Source organism: Formica exsecta, unplaced genomic scaffold, assembly GCF_003651465.1.
Source record: "Formica exsecta isolate Colony F162 unplaced genomic scaffold, ASM365146v1 scaffold262, whole genome shotgun sequence".
In the NCBI taxonomy this organism is placed as follows: Eukaryota; Metazoa; Arthropoda; class Insecta; order Hymenoptera; family Formicidae; genus Formica; species Formica exsecta.
In genome coordinates, this window is record NW_021849885.1 from 18335 (window position 1) to 41012 (window position 22678).

General features: G+C 34.9%; 1 protein-coding gene across 1 annotated transcript in view; it reads right to left on the minus strand.

Annotated features, from left to right (window-relative positions):
- Positions 1–2372: 2372 nt before the first annotated feature.
- Positions 2373–22678, minus strand: part of LOC115236911 — a 60817-nt gene continuing 40511 nt past the window's right edge. Inside the window, exons 9-11 of the mRNA XM_029809643.1 lie at positions 21083–21198; positions 9054–9191; positions 2373–7707 (exon numbers count right to left, since the gene is read on the minus strand). Of these exons, the coding sequence (XP_029665503.1) occupies positions 6658–7707; positions 9054–9191; positions 21083–21198 (1304 nt within the window). The 3' untranslated portion in view covers positions 2373–6657. The remainder of the gene's footprint in view (positions 7708–9053; positions 9192–21082; positions 21199–22678) is intronic.

Consider the following 22678-nt stretch of genomic DNA (forward strand, 5'->3'; position numbering starts at 1 on the left):
AAGGTAAAATTTATTCATTTTTAATAATTTAATATAGTGTTACTATAGAGATATATAAAATTCTTAAATATTCTCAACTACAGAAAAAATGCCATAGAACAAAGAAATCTATCCGTATTATACTATAATTTAAAACTTGTGCCGTAGCGAAGATAAACGTTCCCACCTATTTCCTTACTGACAATATACGTATAGTTATATCAGCCAGTAGTAACTCTTCCGTACGGCAAAAATATTTAGTTAGCGTTGACAAACAGGCGGTGAAACGAATGCAGAAAAGTACACGTTTTGTACAGCTTTTATTAAAAGTATATTGCGTCAAACTAAGCAACATTAAAAGTAAAAATATACAGTAAATTTTTATACTAAAACATCCTTAATAGTGAAATATACAATAGTAAATAATAAAGTATAAAAATTATATAACAGTTCTTTTTAATTTTCGAAACCCAAAAGTATTGATTTTATTTAATTTTATTAANATTTATAATTAATAATAGAATATTTAAAAAATTTACTACACATTGTTTTTAACATTATTCAGCTTGTCACAATTTATTTAAAATGTGCTTCGCGAGCGCGTATTTTTGGACAAGATTGTACTCGACCAAAAAATACAAGAAAAAAACACGACCTGCACTGTAAAATGCCGTTTTCTGCTGCGTATCGAAACTTTTCGTCGTTATGCATGCTCAATGTCATCGCGGCAATAAATTATGCTTCAAGTGCGCCGCAAAAGCACGGCGAGCCGCGTAACTCACGCACCATTTCTTCGCAACGATTCGACTGGCGACACCACACAGTAGGATCTAGTTCATGAATAGTTTTATATTTGCTATGAATAAATTCATGAAGGGGGACTGTAGGAGCGATTGTAAACGGAAAGGCGCAAGGAAATCAAAGTCCCATTGGCTTTGTTTGCTTCGAAAAATATATCTTTGTTAGAAATTTTTCTTTTCTTTTTTTATTTTGTTTATGTGTATGGTGCACGATCAAGATCTGTAAATAGAAGAAATGGCGATTCTTTAAAGCATTCAGAATATGCAGATGCAAGAATAGACTATAGTCACCATCGGCTATTCTGCACGTATGTATCACGATTTCCGGACGAGCGTCCCCATTTGTCTTCATTACTCGCGTCCACTCGTCCGTTGTTTTGCCTCATCGCAAAGGCTGTCGGAAAAATTGTGGCAACATTCACTCGAATTACTTCATTATAGAGCAAACATGACAATTCAGATATTATTCTATTTACATTCTCCGCGCAACAAAATTTAATCTTTCTAAATTCAACAGCTTCGACAATAATATGTTGGAAAGTTTTAAAAATGCAAGTAATATAATATTTATTAACGTCATTTACAAATTTGTAATTAAAGCTAAATAATATGAATATTACAGCATAGAATGATAAATTAGGTTCTGTCTTTTCAAGTTGATAAATTTTGTAATTTATGTTAATAAAGAGAAAAATTTTAACTCTCTTTCTCTCTCTCTCTTTTTTGTTATTATTTATTTATAAAGAAATATATATATAAACTATTTCTTAATTAAAATTATAGCATATTTATTTTTTAAATAACATAAAACGGTAAGAGGACTTTTTCTAAAAAAAAATTAATTTCTTGTCTTTCACATTATAAGCAGAATATTAAGAAAAGCACGAGATTACATGTATATATAATAAATAATAAAATGTTGCAGTAAATTTTATGTATGCATAAGAGTACAACAAGGAAAATGCAAGAGTATAATCCGTGCTCGGCAAATCTGCTGGGAATTATCGGATAATACGGTTTTATATCTTACACATAATTACTTAGCTTTACATGTGGAATTGCCGCTTATGCGGTAAGATGAAAACATGTAAAATATGGAAAAAGTGGAAAAAATGGCGAAGTAAAGCCACAAGGCCTTAATTTCGCTGAGCGAAGTTTTCTAGTGGCAGCGGAAAGTCGTACTTCTTAATTACGAGACAGAATAAACTCTACGGCTGACTTTCCGATCGAATTTAAAGTTAATTATGAGATATGGCCAAACGAACGCCAGCCTTTACAAACGAACACTTTACGAAGACTTAAAAGCTAGAACGAGTAAAAAATCGATAAAAAGACAAACTCGTAAATTGCAAAGCACATCCATGTCTTAATTGCTGTCATAATGCAGACAATAATATACTTTAAGTAGCTTTAAATTACAAGTACAAGTAGTTAGTACTTTAAATAGCAAAAATTTATAACTAAAATAAATAGCAGGGAAGTTCTTTCTTATCGATTTCATCTAGCCCAATGTTGACTTACCTTAAAAGCATCGTTGAAAGCTCCGTAATATATCTTTCAAATTAGGTGAAAAATTCGTGATAGACGGTTTACTTTAAAAGTACTATATTTATATAATCCGTCTCGTGTATCTTCTTAATAGCCATATTGTAGATATTTTATATACAAATGTATACACTCTGTACATTCTGTTTTACATGTTAAACGTTAACATATGATCTGTACACAAACGGAAATTTTAGGTAGATCCTGCTTTCTGTAAAAACTGTGTTCGTGAATGTAGTCCTTTCGATCGTAGTTAACATGCACATGATGTTTGACGCTTTTGCGATCGGCGTTTAATTGACTAATTTAATTAATGATCTGGTCGCGTAAGTACAACAGTCTGCGCACGTACGGTCGTATTTTCCGATTTTCTTTGGTATGTGTATAACATTGTGAGCCATTAAGTGCAGAAATGGCACGAAGAAATGCGTAAAGACAAATCATGCTTGTCAAGTTGAAGTATATTGTCGGTAATACTACTGCATCGGATATGTATGACTATACATATATATGATACAAATCACTCGTTTCCTCGTAATGACGCAAGTTAAGTTCAATTCTTCTGATCGTGTCTGAAAAGGATTTAGTTCGTCTGCATAAGATTTTTTCGTAACACACACAAATATGTACAATTAATCCTATACATTTTTTTTCTGATAATTACTAGAATAACAATAATACATTAGTAACAACAATAACACGTCTCGTTTCCCATAAATCAAAAAAATATGGATTTTCGTCAACAGAAATACACTTTTCAAAACTCAACATTCAATAAAAATAAGTACTCAATCAAAGAAACAATTAATCTAATAATTTAAAATCATAATTAGAGCATTGATAGTTAAATAAAGAGATCATCTTATAAATAATAATCATAATAGTAGACACATTTAATTGGCAATAAAGGCAACATATAGTAAAGGACATTATAATCGATCCATTAAATGTAAAGCAATAATATATAAGTCACACTTTCTTAAGTATTTTTAAAAAAGATAAGAGATTTGTGAAAGTATGAAGAACTTATTTGATCTAAAATGTAACTTATGTGTCTTGAATTAATTATATGCTATATTTCACAAAATTATAAGTGTAACTTATTATTATTCATTTATGCTACTATGTTCTGCTCGAGTTACGCTATACTTCTGCTAACAATAAGTTATAAATCAGTGAGCAGAAGATACAATGATGTATAATGCAGCTTGTTAACATTTAGAAGGAACTAACCACACGGAAGAATTAATATCAGACAATCGAGTTGGAGAACCACCAGACGGTCTAGCGGTTTGCAAATGGTACTTACAAAGGAGGTCGCAATGGAAACCAGTATAACCGTCGTATGCACACTCGTGCGGTTATCAAACCGCATGTGATTTTAGACGTCTCCCACGGCATTCGTAAAATAAACGTACATTCCGCCCTTTATCCGATAATTCGATTCCGATCGGAATATTTATACTATTGCTGGAAATAGATATTGCGTTCTCGTGGAGAACTGAAAAACATGTCGCTCGACCGTGAAGATCGCTCATTCGGCACAAATATGCATACAAACATACATACGTGCGTACGAGTACATGTCCGTGTGTGTATGCCTGTGTGTGTATGTGCATTACGAACTATAAATGCATCTCTTGAACTATCTGCTGACCGAACGCGCGCAGACTCGCACGTTTCTGCAGAAATCACGTGGAAAAATAATTTACCTAAACATCATCGCGTTTTGTATATCGATCGCGCTGATATACATATAATCGCTATTTCTGTCGGTGCCGATCAATGCCAGTCGCATTCTGCGCGAAGTACCATTAAACGATACTGACTTGTAAAATTCGCATTTGCATTTCTATCTGGCATCGCAACTCGATCGACACATATATCTCATGCGTCTAAAATTGTTGAATCTATAAAACATAGTATTTTTATTTCGACGTTAATCGTGACCCGATCCAGCTCCATGGTTTTAAGATTTTATCGAAAACCTTTTCCTGCGATGCACGGGGCGTTGCTAAAGAAGACATATCGTTTCGCGAAGCATACAGTTAGACTACGTGATGGGAATATGTCGGATCGAAGAATCACGATGTTCTATGAATCTATGAATCTGGCTTTATCAAGTGTACGCTATAAATTTCTTCATCCAGTTTGCACCAACGTCGACTATTCACAAAATAAGATGCCTAGCTAATCGAAATAATTAGTCGTTTCTGAGAAAATCCCGCGGGCCATTTTACTCGTGTCTTTCCCTGCTAAGTGGGAAAGACCGCACATCGTTGTGCAAGTTTGTTTTTCTCTTTAGTTGACGAGTGATTAATAGCCTTTGGTTTCCGCTTCTTCGTCTTCCCCGGGCAATCCTGCAGTGTAGGAACAAATGAGATTTCGTTCCCGATATGTTACGTACCATTAAGCCCAGGAGATTTCACAAAAATCGATAAGCAGTATCGGATAAGGCGCGCATCTTAAGCTGCTTTATTACAAATTCTAAAGAAAATATCAGGTGTTAAAATTTTGCATCCGGAGCTACTGTGCATTGTAATAAAAATAACAATAGTCTAGAAAATTTAACGAGATTTTGATTCAATTAAGAAAAATGTCCGAAAAATGTATTGCTTCGTTTTTTAAACGCTATAAATATTTTTTGTTACATCCTATAAAATAAATTTTAATATATTATTATACACACATATTGCAATTTTTAAATAAATATTTTACATACCAGAATTGTATAGCTGAAAGAAAGAATCATAAAAATGTTTAAAAAATATTCGTGTAAATAGATATATATTGTAAATGTACTTTTTTTAAACTCAAGAATGTAAGTTCAAGAGCAAAAGCTTTCTTTCATCTTCTCATGGAATCGACGGTACGCGTGTCGATTTCCTCTTTTTTTCTTCGTGTACTGTGAATATTTTAAGCGACTCGATTTAATCGCGCTTAAGTACTAGTCTGAAGTTTACGATACGATCTAGAAAGCTCTCTTTCGCTTCTTTTCTCGATTTCGCAACTTATATGTCGTGTAGCTAATATGAAAGGCAGCGGTTATCATGATATTCACACAGTAAAATGCATGGTTCCCGCAAGGATTCCGATTATTTTCGTCACAAATTTGTTCACGTGATATCGCCAGCAGATTATTACACCTACCTGGATCGCCCAATAGATGCGGCAATATTTTTTTTACTTTTATCTCCTTTATTAGAAAACGTGTGTTTCGACTGTAAACGGCTACAGTCGTCACTGTCTATTCGAATTGCGTTAATAACGTACCGCAAGTATACATTAACATATATCTTTCTATCATCTTAGCGACGCTGTAGTTAGCATCGAGGTCGCGTTCGAAAAAGTTCATGTTGTTTCTCAAGACGACGACTCGAAGCGCGTGAATTCGAAGCGTGTGCCATTCATTATTGTACAAAAACGCTGACGCGAAATCGCGACGCAAATCGTAAAGCAAAGACTAGAAAGGTATAGAAGCCCCGATTTCCTGGTCCAGCGATCTCTTCGTCATATCAATCGACCTGACGACGCATCGCAGAATGCTGATGTATTCTTTAATGCCGTCCAGCGAGCTCTGTGTACCGACCGTCCTTCTCGTGGGTCGTCCGAGCCGTCTCGCAGCTCGATTGGGCCAGGTGCGATACAAGGGGTCCACGCTGCATCGTTCGAAGGCACTCCAGGTGATCGACGATCGCCGCGGCAATGGATGCGTGTGCGAGAAGCATCCGCAATGCTGCCAGGACAGGGACGGGGTCTTGCATTTAAATACGGGTACCCTGAAGCCCTCCGGTGGTCGCAGAATCGGCAAGTCGTGCAATTTCAAAGCAGTCCCTGCTCGTTGCCACGGTTTCGAGGTCAGCGAATCGTCCGCTGTCGTGCAACCGGCGCGATTTATCGAATTATGGAGAATGGGAAGACCGTTCAATCGAGAGTCCGCGTTAATGTTAATCGTATTAAAACTGGACGCGTCATCGATTGTCACCGATTTTTCAAGCCTGCTTGATTTATCAGTGGGTTTTTCGATATGCTTCTCTTCAATCAAATGGATATGATTTGATACATCGCTGATCTCGGATGATTGATTAAGTCTCGACGAATCGCGGTCGCAGAATTCACTGACCACGGGCGATCTTTCGCGCTCGATCGCGTCGCGATACGTGGATCAGGAGGAGGAGTTCGCTTCCATGGTGGAGCTCGTCGAGGCGTCGTCATCGAGGGAGCTCTGCGTGGCGACGGTCACTTTGTTCCCGACGTTATTACGAATCGCCGCCGGATAATTTTGACGGGGATGGCGTCTCTTGTAGGGCTCCCAATCCCCAGAATCCCGGCGTCAGTGCGTCGCGATTACGTCCGGCGCACTCTTTGTACTCTCTATGCTGAACGGCCGTCTTTGATCAACTTCGATCACCGCTTCTGCCCGATATCTCGGATCCACTGGCTGCGGGTGGCGTTTAGACGACGTGTTGCCGGAAGAGTGTTGTGATGTGCTTGACGTGGTGTTGCTGGATCCGTGGCCAGATCCAGCATACATCGAACTACCATACCTCTCGCCTGAGCCTACGGTAGGTTGTCGCGTGAACTTGGGCGATTGCCGATAAGAATCCCTGCTAGGCTTGGGGCTCTGGTATCTCTGGTAAGATGGGTAGTCCAATTGTTCCGGATACTGGGCAACTTGCGGCACGGATAGAGGATAGCTGGACTCGTGCATGGACCAGCCAGGTGGCGCCGGTATGGGATTGTGTTTCGGACAGACGCCCATACTGCCGTCTCGTCCGCGAGATGCCGGGCTACAGCCGGAGCATTGAGACATGCTCTGTTGCTGCAAACTGTGTTGCGATGTCTGCGAGCTCGGCTGTGAGCTCGGCTGCGAGGATTGAACGCTCTCGAAATGAGACCGTTGCGGGCTCTGTTGCAGCAACTGCTGTTGTTGTTGATGATGATGATGATGATAGTGATGAAGATTGGTCCCGTTTTGAGAGCTGGGTGCGCGCACGCCAAAGGTCGTAAAGCCCATCGGCGCCATCGCATCCAGTATCCGCGGTTCGAAGAGGCTCTCCCTCGTCTGACAGGAATTATCGCGCATTTCCGGCTCTTCGCTGGATTCCTGTAGGCGTTCCTGAGTGGCATTGCTCACGTTATTGCTCTGGTGAATGTCGGTGATGTCGCCCGCGTTATAAGCTATCTCGAGGACAAGATCCTTGGTATACTCTTGAGATATCATGGTAGTGGGTGGCATGAGTTCTTTGCTGGGCAAGACCTCCAAGCTCGGTGACTCGCTACCACGTTCGCGCAAATCCGTTCTGGAACTCGAGATCGGACACGGAGTCGACTTTCGACCCAGTTCGTCTAAGCGATTTTCTCTGGATTGCCTTATGTGTTCCTGCGGGAAAGCGAAAGGACGAAATGCATAATGACACGAGCATAAAATATATTAACTTGTTAAGACGTCTGTAGAGACTTCTAGAAACGCAATATTATTCTGTAATTATGTTTATTCTGTAATTATTATTTAAAAATATTAAATTTATAAAAATTAGATGTCCTTAATATTCCATTTTTGAGCGGTTTGCAAAACACAATATTCATTATATCTACGGAAGATTATTTCCGTTATAAATAAGCAGAATGTTTTATAAAGATATGTATATACGCAATCAAATATTTAAAAAAATCTAGAATTGAAGATTAGTTTAATATATATATATACAATTAAATTATATGTTTATATTAAAATAACAAAGCGTAAAGTTATAAAAATTTTACAATTTATTTTTGATAGCATATCTAATATAGATTTTAAGAGAGAAAATACTTTTTTATTAATCGGTTTTTATACACATATATTATTTTATGTAGCGCTTAATTTAATGTACACGTAATTGTGCTAAAATAAGTTACGTTAGCTTGAAAAATAAAGGCAGGTAACAATACACTTGATCGCAATAAATTTAATTACGAATTAAATATAATAATAAATTTATAGTTAGTCTGATTTCTCTGTGCACAGAAATGAAAACTTTATAACAAACAGTTAATAATATTTCATATGTTACAAACGTGACAAATGCCACAATATTATTATAATAATAAAAAAGAAATTTGAATGCTTTTGGACATTTGTTAGCATAATTGTTATTTAGGATAATACGATTATCGCTACATATGCAGAGCTCATAAAGCATGTATTCTCCATAATATAATTTAACAAATTACAGTATTCTCTGTAAAATAATCTCATTTAAGTCATTGAGAAATTTGATAATAACATCGCTGGGTTTTAAACATTCAGGTTAAATGAGACCAGAAATATGACATAGCCACTGAAAACCAATACAGAACGATTATTTGTGCAAAAAAATAAAAGAAAATGTCAGGATAAATATTCTCGAATTTCCGTTTCTCGAAATTTAATGGTGGAAAATAAAGGACGCTGAATCATCGAGGCACGTCACTGAAAACCTATAAATTGTGAGGGCTCACTGAAATATTGCGCGATCGTAAAAAGAAGAGCTCTTACAGTTTATACGCTGTAGCAATTCTATATAAATAATTCGAGATAAGTATTTGCGCGAAGGGGAACGTCTGCGAACAAAACATTATGAAATTTTCTGAGATATAGCAGGAAACCCCTTACTATTTCTGTAGAGATCTCATTTTCCGATCTCTCTATATTAAAATCGATGGCATGAAGGAGTGCAAGTCTTTGGGAAAATGAAACACACTTACCTGGATAATGCGGTGATCGCGGATGAGTTTCCGAACGCAGTTGAAGACGAAGGCAAAGCTCATGCCAAACATAATTAGGGAGAAAACGACGAGGATTATGACGATGTGCTGCGAATCAATGAACCGTGAATTCTTCTTCTGCAAATAAGAAAATTAAACGTGTCTTCAATATCGTTGCTCGATATAAATAGTAGTACGCAGTTTTAATATTATGTAAAAAACTGGAATCATATGTATAAAGTGCAAACGTTGGTAAAAGTTTTAAGTCACTTTGATTTTTAATTAGTAGATATTAAACTGCATATAAATGTAATGAAGTTCTCGCTTTCTTCCCCCTCTGTATATTTTTCCAAAATAAATAAATATTAATTATATAAAAATAGCTTTTATTTTGCTTTGCGATTTTTATTTTATTTTAACTGTCACAATTTTATTCTTGTACTTGTACTATATATAAAAATAACGAATTAGATACATTATTTGTAACATGTACGTGGATATATTAAATAATTGTAAGCACATAATATGTAGCGTAATTAAATCCGTTAAAGGATTCGGATCGGGGGAGAAATGGGGAAGTTAGAACGCGTAGAGCAGTGCGCTAATCATCATTTCGTTCCGGTTACAGCTTCTCTCCGTAACTTATTGTTAGATACGAGGTTCTCTCGACAATGACGTCTCGAGATATACACGGATTCGTCACTGCATCCTCGACATCATGGCACAAGATGCACCCTCTTGTCACTATCGTTCTGCCCCGTTTGCAACCAGCTACGGAGATGTCACACTAAATGTCTTGGTGAAATTTCAGGAGAGCGTTACACATTACGCAGAGTGGGTTCAAGCAGGAGGAATTTGCGAAATATCACGGCATAGAGTGCACAAAGCAAGTAGGATCGACACGATCCGTCTTCCTCTTTGTTTCTTCGCCTCCCGTCTTCTGCGTACCATCCTTTGTCTCCTAGAATGGCGTTGCCGCCGCAGATTTTGCCTGTTTGCTCCTCGTTTACTTAAGTGGTTGTAACGTGAGAATAACTTGTTGAAATACTACTTTGTACCGCATTTGTTTTAATTTAAATACAAAGCATTTGGTATTAAGTGCATTTATAATTGCATTTCATAAAAAATTCTCTATTAATAATAAAAATATAGAATTTTCTTGAAAAAATGATATATTTTTCGAGATATAAATCAATTATAATGCGTACATGCATTTTCTCAATGTTATCTTGTATTTTTACTTTAATATATTTGTCTCAATATTTTATATATTGTAGTACTTAATTACTGTATGTTTTTATTTCAAAGTTTCCAAATTTGCATTTCATGCATTTAACGATTCACGATGCATACGTTTCACGAATATCGAATGCGTTTCTTCGTCAGATTAAACAAGTTAACACGAAAACTTCATCTACTATAAGACAAAGCGTTGCAAATTTGCATATTTATGCAAGAATAGATATCGTATTTAAATCTTCAAATAATATATTCTAAACAAACAAGATTTACGTTAGATTTACGTATATAATGGATTAAATATACTTTAATAGACTGCAGAAATTTCATGCGTTTCTCGAAGAAAAACATGTGTATTCTATCTTTCAAGTTATATTCTAATCTCCCTCTCTCCCTCTCCCTCTTTCTCTCTCTCTTTCTCTCTGTGCGTGTGTGTGTGTGTGTGTGTTAAATATAAATCTTGATTTAAAAAATAGTTTACTTTGGAGTTAAAATCCGAAGGGGATAAGTACAAATTTTATTAATTTAAAAACAAGTCATTAAATTTTTCAACAGTTCTAAGAAAATATCACAAATAATGCAGACTATCCATCATATGTCAGGCTAGTATGTCAGTAATCTCGCACTATTGAAAACACAAGTCACTGAGGTAACTTTGCATGCTGAAAGTTCTGCGGACGTATTGCGAAACACAATGTATGCAAGTCACGTTATGCCTTCAATGCTTACACAGTGATAACTAATTTCATCGGGTCAACCTTGCGTGGCAGTGGCACAAAATAACATTTACCGACACTATTATTGTTCGTGGAAAGCGAGGAATATATATACACCATTAAGCAATGAAGTAATTTATGGGCGTTACATGTTGTTCATCTACATGGCAATTCAAAGAGAGACAGCACTTTTCTTTTCTTCTGTCTCTGCGTATATTTCTGCACGTTTCGATAATTGCATTATAATTTCTCGGCATTTATATCTCGCGTATCGTCCAAATTAAGGTAGTTGCTTCAACAGCAGAAACATGTCTGTCCGATTACAAAATGCTTAACGCAACGAAAAACTTGTGCAAGTGTAAAATAAATTCACGTACGATATAAGTTTACGTCATTTTAGAAATCGTTAATTTTATTTTAAAAATTTATCAAACGATTTTTTATATATTTTCTCTTACATATTTATATATGCGTATAAAATTATTTATAAAGTTTATAACAAATGTGTAATTAATGAATCCATAATAATTATATGAACACGTTTTACAAAGAAATTAGAGAATAAATAAAAATCGCAAAGTGAAATGCAAAACTGGATAAGTAATATAATACGATATAGCCGTAAAACGAATACGTGATCAAAGGTATAACTGCATTGTCATATACGATTCCGCTCTGTAGCGTAGTGCATTCCACGCGCGTTCCTTGATCATATTTTTATTAACGGAAAAAATTTTTTTATCGATTGGATGTCATGTCGCGCGGGAAAAGCGCCGGGAAATCGGACGACGACACAGGAAAGCACCATGACAAGCCGAAATCGTACCCGAAAGAATCTGTCGACAGGTGAAAAAAAGCAATTACGATGATCGTGCGGATATTAAGTTTTCTTTCTGCCACACGTACGATACTATTATAACGCATATCTCGGTGATGAAATTTTTCGGCATTATTCCTAAGTCACTTTCATATTTCTGTTCCTCTCTCACTTTCTCCCTTTCGAAGAAAGAGTATATCCATGATATCCTATCCCGTACATGCGCATACAAATAAGCAGCCGAGAGAGGAGGACGAGAAAAGAGATTGCACAAGTGGATGCTTTCTTCTGCTTCCGCGAGTCTGAGTGGTTTATTGTTATGCTCGTACGCTCGGAATCATTGCACGTTTTCGTGAATGTATCTACACGCCGCAGAGTGCATTGGAGAGCCCGTTACTGTGAGTATATGACACCTTTCATCGACTTCAACAGCGAGAAACTACATGATAAACGATATAATCGGAGTTTTTTGTTAAATAAGAGCTTGTTTCAATCTTTCATATAATTGTCCAATTAAGATACTCAACGAGAAGTTTGAGAATGTTTCTATAAATTCAAGTAATAAAACTGTCAACATTCTTAATATTGTAGAGAAGCATATAATTATATATTATATAATTAATTTATATTTCTTAATTTTTATTGTTGCGTATATATAAATATATCGTAAAAAAACCACGATATTAATTTCAACGATAAATTTTTTTATGAAAATTAAATCTTTTTTTAGAGAAAACTTTTTGTAGTATATATTTACTAAAATAAAAAGAATAAAGCCCATTTAATCAGAAATATAAAACAAAGGTAAAATATGGCAATTAGAAATATTGTTATACTAATCGTGATTCACAAAATGTTCCCAGAAGCACGTTATCCTTTATCTGTGCTTCGTACCATTCCGACATTGACTATCAATCGAGCATAAAACGATGTCTGGATTTATGGTGATTGGCGTTGATATGATCCGAAATCGAGCGCATCAAAATGTTTTATTTTATTCCGCAATCTTTCAATCTCGCAAATTTCACTAACGCGATGTATTTTTTTCTTTCTTTTTTGCAAAAAATGTCAGTATTTCAAATTTTTAAAAAATTTACCGTGATGTACATCATCGTTCTACTAGAATATCTCATTTCGCAAAATTCCTCGTTGAGAATATTAATATAGTGTGATACGGGAATCTGTGTAAAATGATATATCAGTTTGTCGGCGGATAGTGGACCTTCGCGTGTTTTTACGAGGAGAGAAGAAGAATTTGTACTATTCCACCAATAGAAATTCTTGAAGCACGTTGGTCCTCACAATACGAGCTATCAAAGAGATGAAGGTACGAGTAACTATTTTAAATATTTGTAGTATTTACGGCGTCGTATTCGATGTCCGTAAATACCAGCATTTACTCTGTAAATTCCGGTCGCAAGATGCTATGTTGAATTATTAATACCCGCACTAACGTAGGCAGCTTTCGCAAAAAACTTATGCGTACATTGCAATAGCGCTTTTATGACACTCTTGCATGTGGCCATAGAAAAGTATATAAAATCAACATATATCGATATCTGATTATCGATATATGAATATCTAATATTATTATAAATTATTATGTACATGATTTGCAACTTTAGAAACAGTATTTGTATCTGACAGATAAATGAGTCAAATTAAGTCAAATAAAGCACATCGCAATTCTATAAAATAATCTTCTAATAAGATACCGAGCTACCCTATAATACGACACATAATGTTGTGTTAAAAGCTATATCCAAATCTACTATATGCAAACTAGTCAAAGTGCGTCATTCATTAAGGCATTTCACGGCATCTCGGACACGCCACCGCGTTGTAACAATGTTTAATGTCAACAAGTATTGTACATTCACACATCGCTCGTGTGTTTCCATCTCAGGCGAGAACTTGAAGTTCTACGCGATATCGACTGTCTCTGTGTCGTAATCTATATAGACATAGTCTAACTAGGAACGATGTCCTTGTGCGTCTGTACGCAAATCCCGTGTCAAATACGTAGCCGTTGTTTCACAAAGCCGCGTTTTTTCAGGGTGCCAAGTAATTTCCGGAAATATAGAGCCGCGCTCGATAAAATAAAATTTACGTTCTCTCATTCTCGTCAATTCATAAAAGCCAGTCCATAAAAGCATTTTTACGAGATTGAAGGTATTTACGCACCGGCTCAAACTTCAATCGCAAGCAAACGTCTGTTTTATATTGCGTTTGTCATGTCAGATAGTGCGATGAATTAATTATATCAAAATGGAAGCATTTAATTATTTTCATTTAATAGATACAACATGGTAAAGTTTTATATACACAATCACATTTGTGTATCTGCTCACGAAATACGAGCGTCACGTTACGCATTTTCTATAAGCTTTCTACACTTTGCATACTTTAATGATTGCTAATAAAAAGATATAAAAAATCTTAGATCGCAGAAATGTAGATCGACCGAGCTCACTTAATTATTCGTTCGATCGCCAAGAACTTAAAGAATTTCATTACCTCGAAAGAACAAGCATCTTTTACTTTGCATTTATGATATATATATATATGCCACGCCTTCGTATTGTTTTTTCTTAACGATATCAGAAATATTTTCTACCAAATTGCACTAGTGCATGCTTTGCGTGCGTTGCCTGGGGGTAAGTGGAAAAGAAGAAAATTAATGGCAACCCCGGCGGAAAGTTTCCGCAAGGCGGAAATAATTAGTCGCTACCAAGACTACCGAGAAAAAGATTCGAGAACCTCTCATTAGCGAGAGAGAAGAGAGCCCGTGTACGCATGAGTACTTTGTTGCCTTTCCGATGCACCTCCTGTTTATCCCCCTTTCCACCTCCTTCCATTCGATAAACAAGCTCGCTAAAGAGGCTGCTCATTAGAGAACATTTCCTTTAGTCTGCTAGTTGTTAAAACACGTTATAGCGGAGGGAGGGACTGATCCACGTAAGCGAGAATTGAATTGCTCTATCAAGAGATTATCTTCTCTAGATAGATAAAAATTAATGAACGGTTAAATAAAGAAATCACTATATTGATACTTTCTCTCTCTTTGCAGTTTACATTAAGTTTGACAAATAAATTAATATTAAGTAATTTCAATCTCTTTTAAATAAAATCAATGTATTATCACTAATGAATATTTGTTTCGAACAGTGAAGTATCACTGAAAGAGTCAGTTATTAGTAGTCATTGTCTCAATCAATGATATTTAAAAAAATGCATCTTTTATTATAATATTATATATGTAAGATAAATTCATAACACAATATATTTTATTAAAAAAATATTTAAAATTCTTCGTTCTCTCTCTTTGATCAAAAGTCTTGATCATTTTTTATAAGTTTATTATATCTTAAAAGTGAAGAAGTATGATATGCATATAATTCTCTGAATTTAAACATTAAATAGTTGTATTAATATAATGAATAATTATAGATGAAATCTTACTGCCATAAGTGAAATCTGATTAAATTTAAAAGAATAACACTATCCATATTGTCTAACACAGTATAAGATTTTGCATAAGTCTTTCTTATAAAATTATATATGTACCCGAGAATATACGGTATTCTATTTCTGTTTCCTCTTTTCTCTAACATTGATTGGTGTAATGCAGAGACGTTGAAATATAATCATTCTTTTCAAGCTCTCGTACTTTTCTCGCCGTGACATGTGCCTTTCCTTCTACGATTTACGCTACTTGCCTACACCATGTGTATTTTCAGCTATTACGATGCTGCCACATGATAAAGGGAGAACGAATCTTCCTTCCACTATCACACATCGAAATAAAATTGGAATTTGCACTTTCTCGTGCACAGGTTGTGATTCTTTCGTCCGTACGAGCAATTTCGCGGTCGAGATCTTTCACACGGTCGATAACGTTATTGTGGCTTATACCCTTTCTCCGTTCTCTCTCTTGATAGCATATCTGCTATAGTTTCGAACGGTTCATTGAATCATATAATCATGTGACTTTTAAGTGTTACTTATTTATTTATTTTTATTTATTTATATATTAATTTATATATATATTTTTTAAATATATTTAATAAAATAATGTTATAATATATTTTTGCAAGTTTTAAGAACGTTCTATTTTACATTATATTATTTTACAAGTAATATTTTACTGTAAAATTCGCTTGAGCTAATATACAAGTCTTATATCGTCGAGAATATCCCATCTATAATTCTCAGACAACTCTGAAAGATTCAAAAAAACGCTGAATAGGTAGAAAGTTAGATTCATTTTGCACACGATTCTAGCGCCCATATTTCAGATCGCAGCCAGAAAAGATACGAGTATCGCTTCAATGATGAATAATCTAATAATCTTACAGACAATTTTACAGAACGTAACTCTGTGGAGTCTTACATTATTCGACATTTAAATATTGTAGCATGTACACATAATCCGATGCAAGAATTTGTCACTAAGTAAATAATCATGTAAATCTAACTTCAGCAAAAATAAATGTAGCTGTAAACCCCTCGTAAATTCTGAAATTCAGCAGATGGATATCATTTTCAGTTTTTTGCAATTTGCAAAAAACTGGAATTAATGATAAGAATACGAGCAACAAAATACGAGCAACGTAAAACAAAATGTAAAAATTTCGGGTATCGCGAGATAATTATTGCGCAAATGTTTAAATGGATCATGTTACTCTTTTGCGGCGTAGATATGTACATCCACGATAGGCAAGATTATAATTGTTAAACAAAAAATTATTCCTAGCGATATAAAAGAGCTAATAATCGCGAAAAGTTCGGATGTGAGGATGCACAGACAGGACAGCATTTTTGACTATTACACTTTTTAATTTAATTAAAAAGCCGTTTTGTGCGCCGTTGAATTAAATTACAGTATGATAGCGTATAACGCTGAAATGCACGAATCTTCTTTAATTTGATTGAGATCTCGTTTCTGTATACATCCGGTTTTTGAAGTTCCAAAAATTCCACATTGTTCAATTGTTGGAGTATTGCTAAATATATATCGCAATTATGATTATTGTAAATTTTTGAAATAAAAATTATTCATTACATAGAGAAAAAGAAAAAGAAAAAGAAAGAGAGAGAGAGAGAGAAAGAGAAAGAGGAAAAGAGAGAAAGAAAGAGAGAAGAGAGAAACGAAGCATTCATTTAATTACGGAATAATTTACGAGCTATACATTTCCAAAATTACATTGGAATAATATAAATGTCTTCTCGCAAGATGTCGTGTAATGTAATTAATCAAAGAAATTGCTTTCCTTTAATAAAGAATTTGTTCATAACTTGAACCACAATACACATACACACATATCTACATACATATACAACACAACACATATATGTACACGAGTAAAATCTTTAATCCGACAAGAGTGTAATTTTCTACATCTAATTATTGACTGCCAAATTACTTTTGTAATTCAAACGCAAATTGTTATATATACAATGATATCGCTACATGCAAAAAGTTATTGTCATTTTATAAATGGTGACTTTACATCTTGTCGTCCATAGAGCAAGCAAACTTTGGTCAATACACTGATAAAAAAATTTGAAATATACTTCAATATATGATATATTTAAAGTTATATATTATTTAAATTTTTACTTGATAAAAAGGACTATCAATGCAGAATGCATTCAGTATAAAGAATTTTGAAGTATTTGTTTTCTATATTGGCATTAAAGCAATCTTGGAACGAAATTGCGTTTGTTGGAAATTGGAATCAGCATAGAGAAATGAGATTTAATTCCGAGTCGTTTCATGGGCGCTGATCCTTTTTTCAAGCGTTTCAGATGCGCAAGCAAACGCTCTCATTTACCGACAATGCAGAAGCAAATGCAATAATAGCGCTGGGTAAGAGAATTATCGACACGATTTTGAATCCTTTTCTGCAAAGATTTCACTTTGCTGTGCTTAATAAACAATTAAATAATAGAACAATAATTACTATTATTTTATGTTAACAATTATGAAAAGAAAAATAGAAAAAGATTCGGACACAAATCAAGTTTCAACAATTCTAGCTTAATGTCAAGTCTATAATATTTTGACACAAGAAATGCATTTAATTATTATATATTTATTACGCTACATATGAAACAATAACAAACAACATGAATTGTTTGCAATAAAGTTTTTCACATAATTAATCAAAAAATTAATTAAAATTTATTTAAAAGTTCATTTACACACTTTTTTCATGTTAGTTTATATAATGCATATAAATTAATGGAAGCTATAGAAAGAGAACTTTGCTATAAACATCCTATTCTTCAAACATTATTCAAGCTACTCCGATAAATCTAATAAAAGGTCAAAAAATCTCTACCGCGTGTGTGGCGATGTTTTACAATAATTAATTATTGCCGAATTAATTCGATATAGTATATTGTTTGTCATCGATTTATTCGATGGAGTGACACATTGAACGAACATGTCGTCGGAGTAAACAGCCGCTTCTCCATCGTTTACTCGATAAATTTGCCGCTATATTGCGATTGACAAGAGAGTGAGAACGTTTATTTCCGACTAACAGAACAGTGAAATTACCTACAAACGTGTATTGTTCGTGGCCACAATAAAAGATATCGTTCAACAATTGTTTACCGTTTAATTATAATGGTTTCCGCGTATTAAAATTATCTATGACTTTAAATTAGATGCATCGACACGTTTAAGATTATACTGCTGAACACATCGGTCAAGAAATACGGAAATATAATTTATTTTTTTATAAATATTTAGCAACTTCAAAAAGTAAATAACTATTTTAATTATAAATATCAGAATTTTCTAATTTCTAATTTTATATACTTATAGTTTGCTGCTTTTAACACTAAATATAATAACATTATAATAATGTTAATAAACGTATAATAGTTGTATTTTTATAAAAGTTGTATTTTTGCTCAAAATTGTTATTCTCGAACTCTCTTTTTCTCTTCTTTTCTCATTGTCTGCCTTTTCTTTAATCTGTAATCGTCGTTGCCACATCCAGCAAGCGACTTGATTTTTACATTCCGTCCAAAACCATTGACATAAAATACGGTGAAACATTGGCGGGAATCGCGCGCGGCAATATCAAGAGCATTATTCGCTGTTAGATTAATATCCCGTCGGCGGCATCGTGCCGTCGTTTCGCCAGTGCCTTGTTCTGGTAGTCTGCCAAAAGCGCGTTAGTATTGTACATCCCGGAATCGGAAACACCCACCCGTATAACCGTCGGAACGCACGTCCGAGTGCAAAAGCGCAGTCCCGAGATCGCGAAACCCGGGTTGAGCGAGTCGTACTCATTGCAAAACTTCGCCCGAATAAATTAATTAGCCCGGTGCTACAGGCAGGGACGACAGCGAAAGAGAGAGAAACACACGAGACGTTTTGCGTGGTTGAAGGACGATTAAGTCGTAGAGGCGACTCTCGTGAGGTCGCGCATATCCCGGGATTCGTGGTTTGGCACTAGCAAATAAGAGACGATGGTAAATCTCGGCAGAGATGGAACTATATGCCACGAGGCTGTTTAATATCAGATTCTACGCGCAAAATTATGTATAAATATTTCATACAACTCTTCATTTTTTACATCAGCGGTAACGTTGTATTTATAAATGATATGCAATATAAATTTTATATTACATGGTTGCTATCCTTGATGTAATTTATAAAAGCAATATAATTAAAGACGAAATGTTGAATAATAAAATCAGATTTTCTTTTCTTGAAATAATTTTCATCAACTTTACCTTAAAGTCGTTTAAGAAAAGCTCATTTAAAACTAAAAACGTCATTAGATTTGCACTCAATAATTTCAATTATATTAACGTAATGCCAGGTAAAAGATTACTTTAATGCTATTGGATCAATTGACGTCATGTCGCGAATGTCAAACGTCCTTTTACAATTCTTTTTCTTGAATCAGAATGGTAAAAGGTATATAGTATTAAAGGTCGTCGAAAATGGTTACGTCTCGTCAACGCGCTCTGCCACAGGATTTCATATCCTGAATCCCAAGCTGGGCGATGTGAAATGAGCTTTCCAAAAGCCCTGGATAATCCCAGCTAAAAGACTACAAAGTTCTCGAGATGTAGCACTCTTAACGTTTATCGTAAGATCATGAACTGTTCACTATTCTAAAAAGACTACCATTTGCAGTCTAAAAGTAATCTCGCCTTCTTTACAGTATCTCTTCATAAACTATTTCGAGAATACGGTTCTTTGCATAAAAGTCTCATCTCCACCTCAAATAAAAACTAAAACGGTAATTTCAGTAAAGAAGTTATATTATTTTAACTGTTGAGTATTATTCTTCCAAATCAAAGAGACAGTTTTTATAAACAAAGCAAACAGTAATTAATAGTACTGAAATTGAGATAAAATTAAAAGTAGCGTTTAACAATACTACAATGTGTAAAGTCGCTTAGGAAGAAAGAAGAATAAAATTATACGAAAAGACAAGATCGGCCTATGAAATTGATTTTATTCTCTCACAATTAGGAGAAACAAATTGCCGCTGCAAAATTATTAATTCTGAGAAGCCTTGTTCGTCGAGCCAGTTAAACTAAAGGGAGTCATAAAACTTCCCTCGAATAAATTAATTAACCTGGAAGATCAGGAGCAAGTAAAATGGAAGCTCAGAGAGCAATTAAAGCGAGGCGACGTATCGTTCTTGCTATACTGCAATATTAGGGTACATTCTCGTAGTACACTGGTATAAGACGCAGGCATAAATGAATGATTTTATTTAAATAATAAAAAATGTTATCAGAGATTATATAAGGTGAATGGGAACGCGTTCTTGTATGACACGCAATGTATTTAAACTTTTCCATTTATATTTCTTACGGTAATAATTTTAATACTTAACAGACTCTTATCTAAAATTTATCTCTTGTAACTTATGATAATATCATTCTCAGTGCTTCTTAACTCTTAATTTGAGATGCGTGTCAGAAATATCATAAGTTCTCTTTATAACTTCGCGTCTAAATTCATCTCATCTCATTTTGCGAACTTGCGCCATCTCGTGCGATTTAACTTTCGCAGTTCGCAGTTTATGAGAAGTAGAATATCTGTAAAACAGGTGCTATAGAAATCTATGAGGAGGGTAAGGAAAGAGGTGAGTGCGGAAGGATACATCTCGTGGACGCGCCGGAAATGGCTCAAATCCGGGAATTGGATAGCGTTTTGTCAATTCGTAAAGCGAACGATATTGAATCAGTTCTTGACAAAAGCTAAAACTCACGTTACATTTTCCCTCGTCTTCGTCCCACCGGAAGCGACAATTCACCTTTCCGTTGCACTCTAGTTCCGCGGCGATGCATGTCGCGTCCTCGCAATCATATTCGTCGGCATTGCAGGCTGCAAAATGGGAAAAGAAACGATATGTTGCGAATATTAAAAGGCTTCTATTGAATAAGTGAAGAAAAATATCAGCTCAATTATACAGAACCCGAGTACCAAGAATTCCTTACATTTTCTATTATTCACAGATTACGTAACCAATTGATTTCACGCGATCGCGCGAACGTTCACTGTTAGATTTTAATTGCATCTAAAAAATTAATTTCGGCACTCTGTAGTATTAATAGTCGTCGAGTTTTCGCCACACGCATTTAATACACAACTTTACGCATTTAAAATAACGTATATAAATTCTCCAGCAAATTTATAGCGAGTTGAATCGCTTTTACCAAAACGTGTTTCCGTGAAACAACTGCGATAAGTCGACTCTTAATTCGCATGGGAAAATTGTAACCTAAGGTCTTATTCTTCGACGGTGGATAAGCGAATTGCTGAACACCTACAGTGTAGTCACTGGCAAGATATTAGTTCCGCGTTGGCGGCAGGTGCGGAAAGCCGGAAATTCTTCTCGTGCCATACTAGAACCCGTGTGAATTCCGCACACGTAACTGCGATTCTGCGGGTCGCCTCATTTAACATTCAGACGAGTGCACGACCATTAATTTGAAATTTGATTCCTTTACCCAACGATTATTCCCAAGACTTTGTTAAGCGTAAGGTGATTATTTAGTAATCACCATATACATATACATATATATGTAATTATAGGCTGAAACGCGAAAATGTAAGTCTTTGTCTTGTAATAATCTAATTCTGCTTATCCTTTCAGGTAATCACCGACCGTCACACAAAGCATTTTAAAAGAGTGAGATAAATAGTTTAAAAATTTTATTAAAATACATAAAAGTGTCGGTTTCAATTCATATCTAATTGTATCGTATTTCCGAATTTTCTGTATTGCTTTAAAATGGATTGTTTATCGCCGATTATTATTGAGAAAATAAAAAAGATAGAATTATGTTCAAAATAACCGTTGAATAAAATTTTTTAATTTGCAGAAACGAACAACATGGCTTGCTAACTCAAAACAAACGTTACTGGCAACGACTGTATCATGGGCTATGTAATCCGCGAGATCATAAAACAAAAAAATCTACACAATAAGTGCGATACACACATGAGGAAAAAATTGTGTGGAACTGTACCAGATACTTCTGGCATACCATATAGGCAATTTTCACGTTGTTATCGCAGTTACAACGATAGTCGGGCTGTGCAGTTTAAACTGCCAAAAGCAAACTGACGTTATACCTGGCATTGTTAAAAATATTGATCGTACGCAGAGAGCGTTTCAAAAATTCCGACTTTCATGTCTCTCTCTCTCTCTCACATTTCCCCATTTTTTTTTAAATTATAAATTTTTAAGTTTTTTTTACAACAATGTATTATTTTTATTTAGAAGAATTTTCGATAAAATTTGTACTTCTAAGATTTTGTTATACAAAAATGTTAGTTTAAAATTTTATCATGGCTCTCG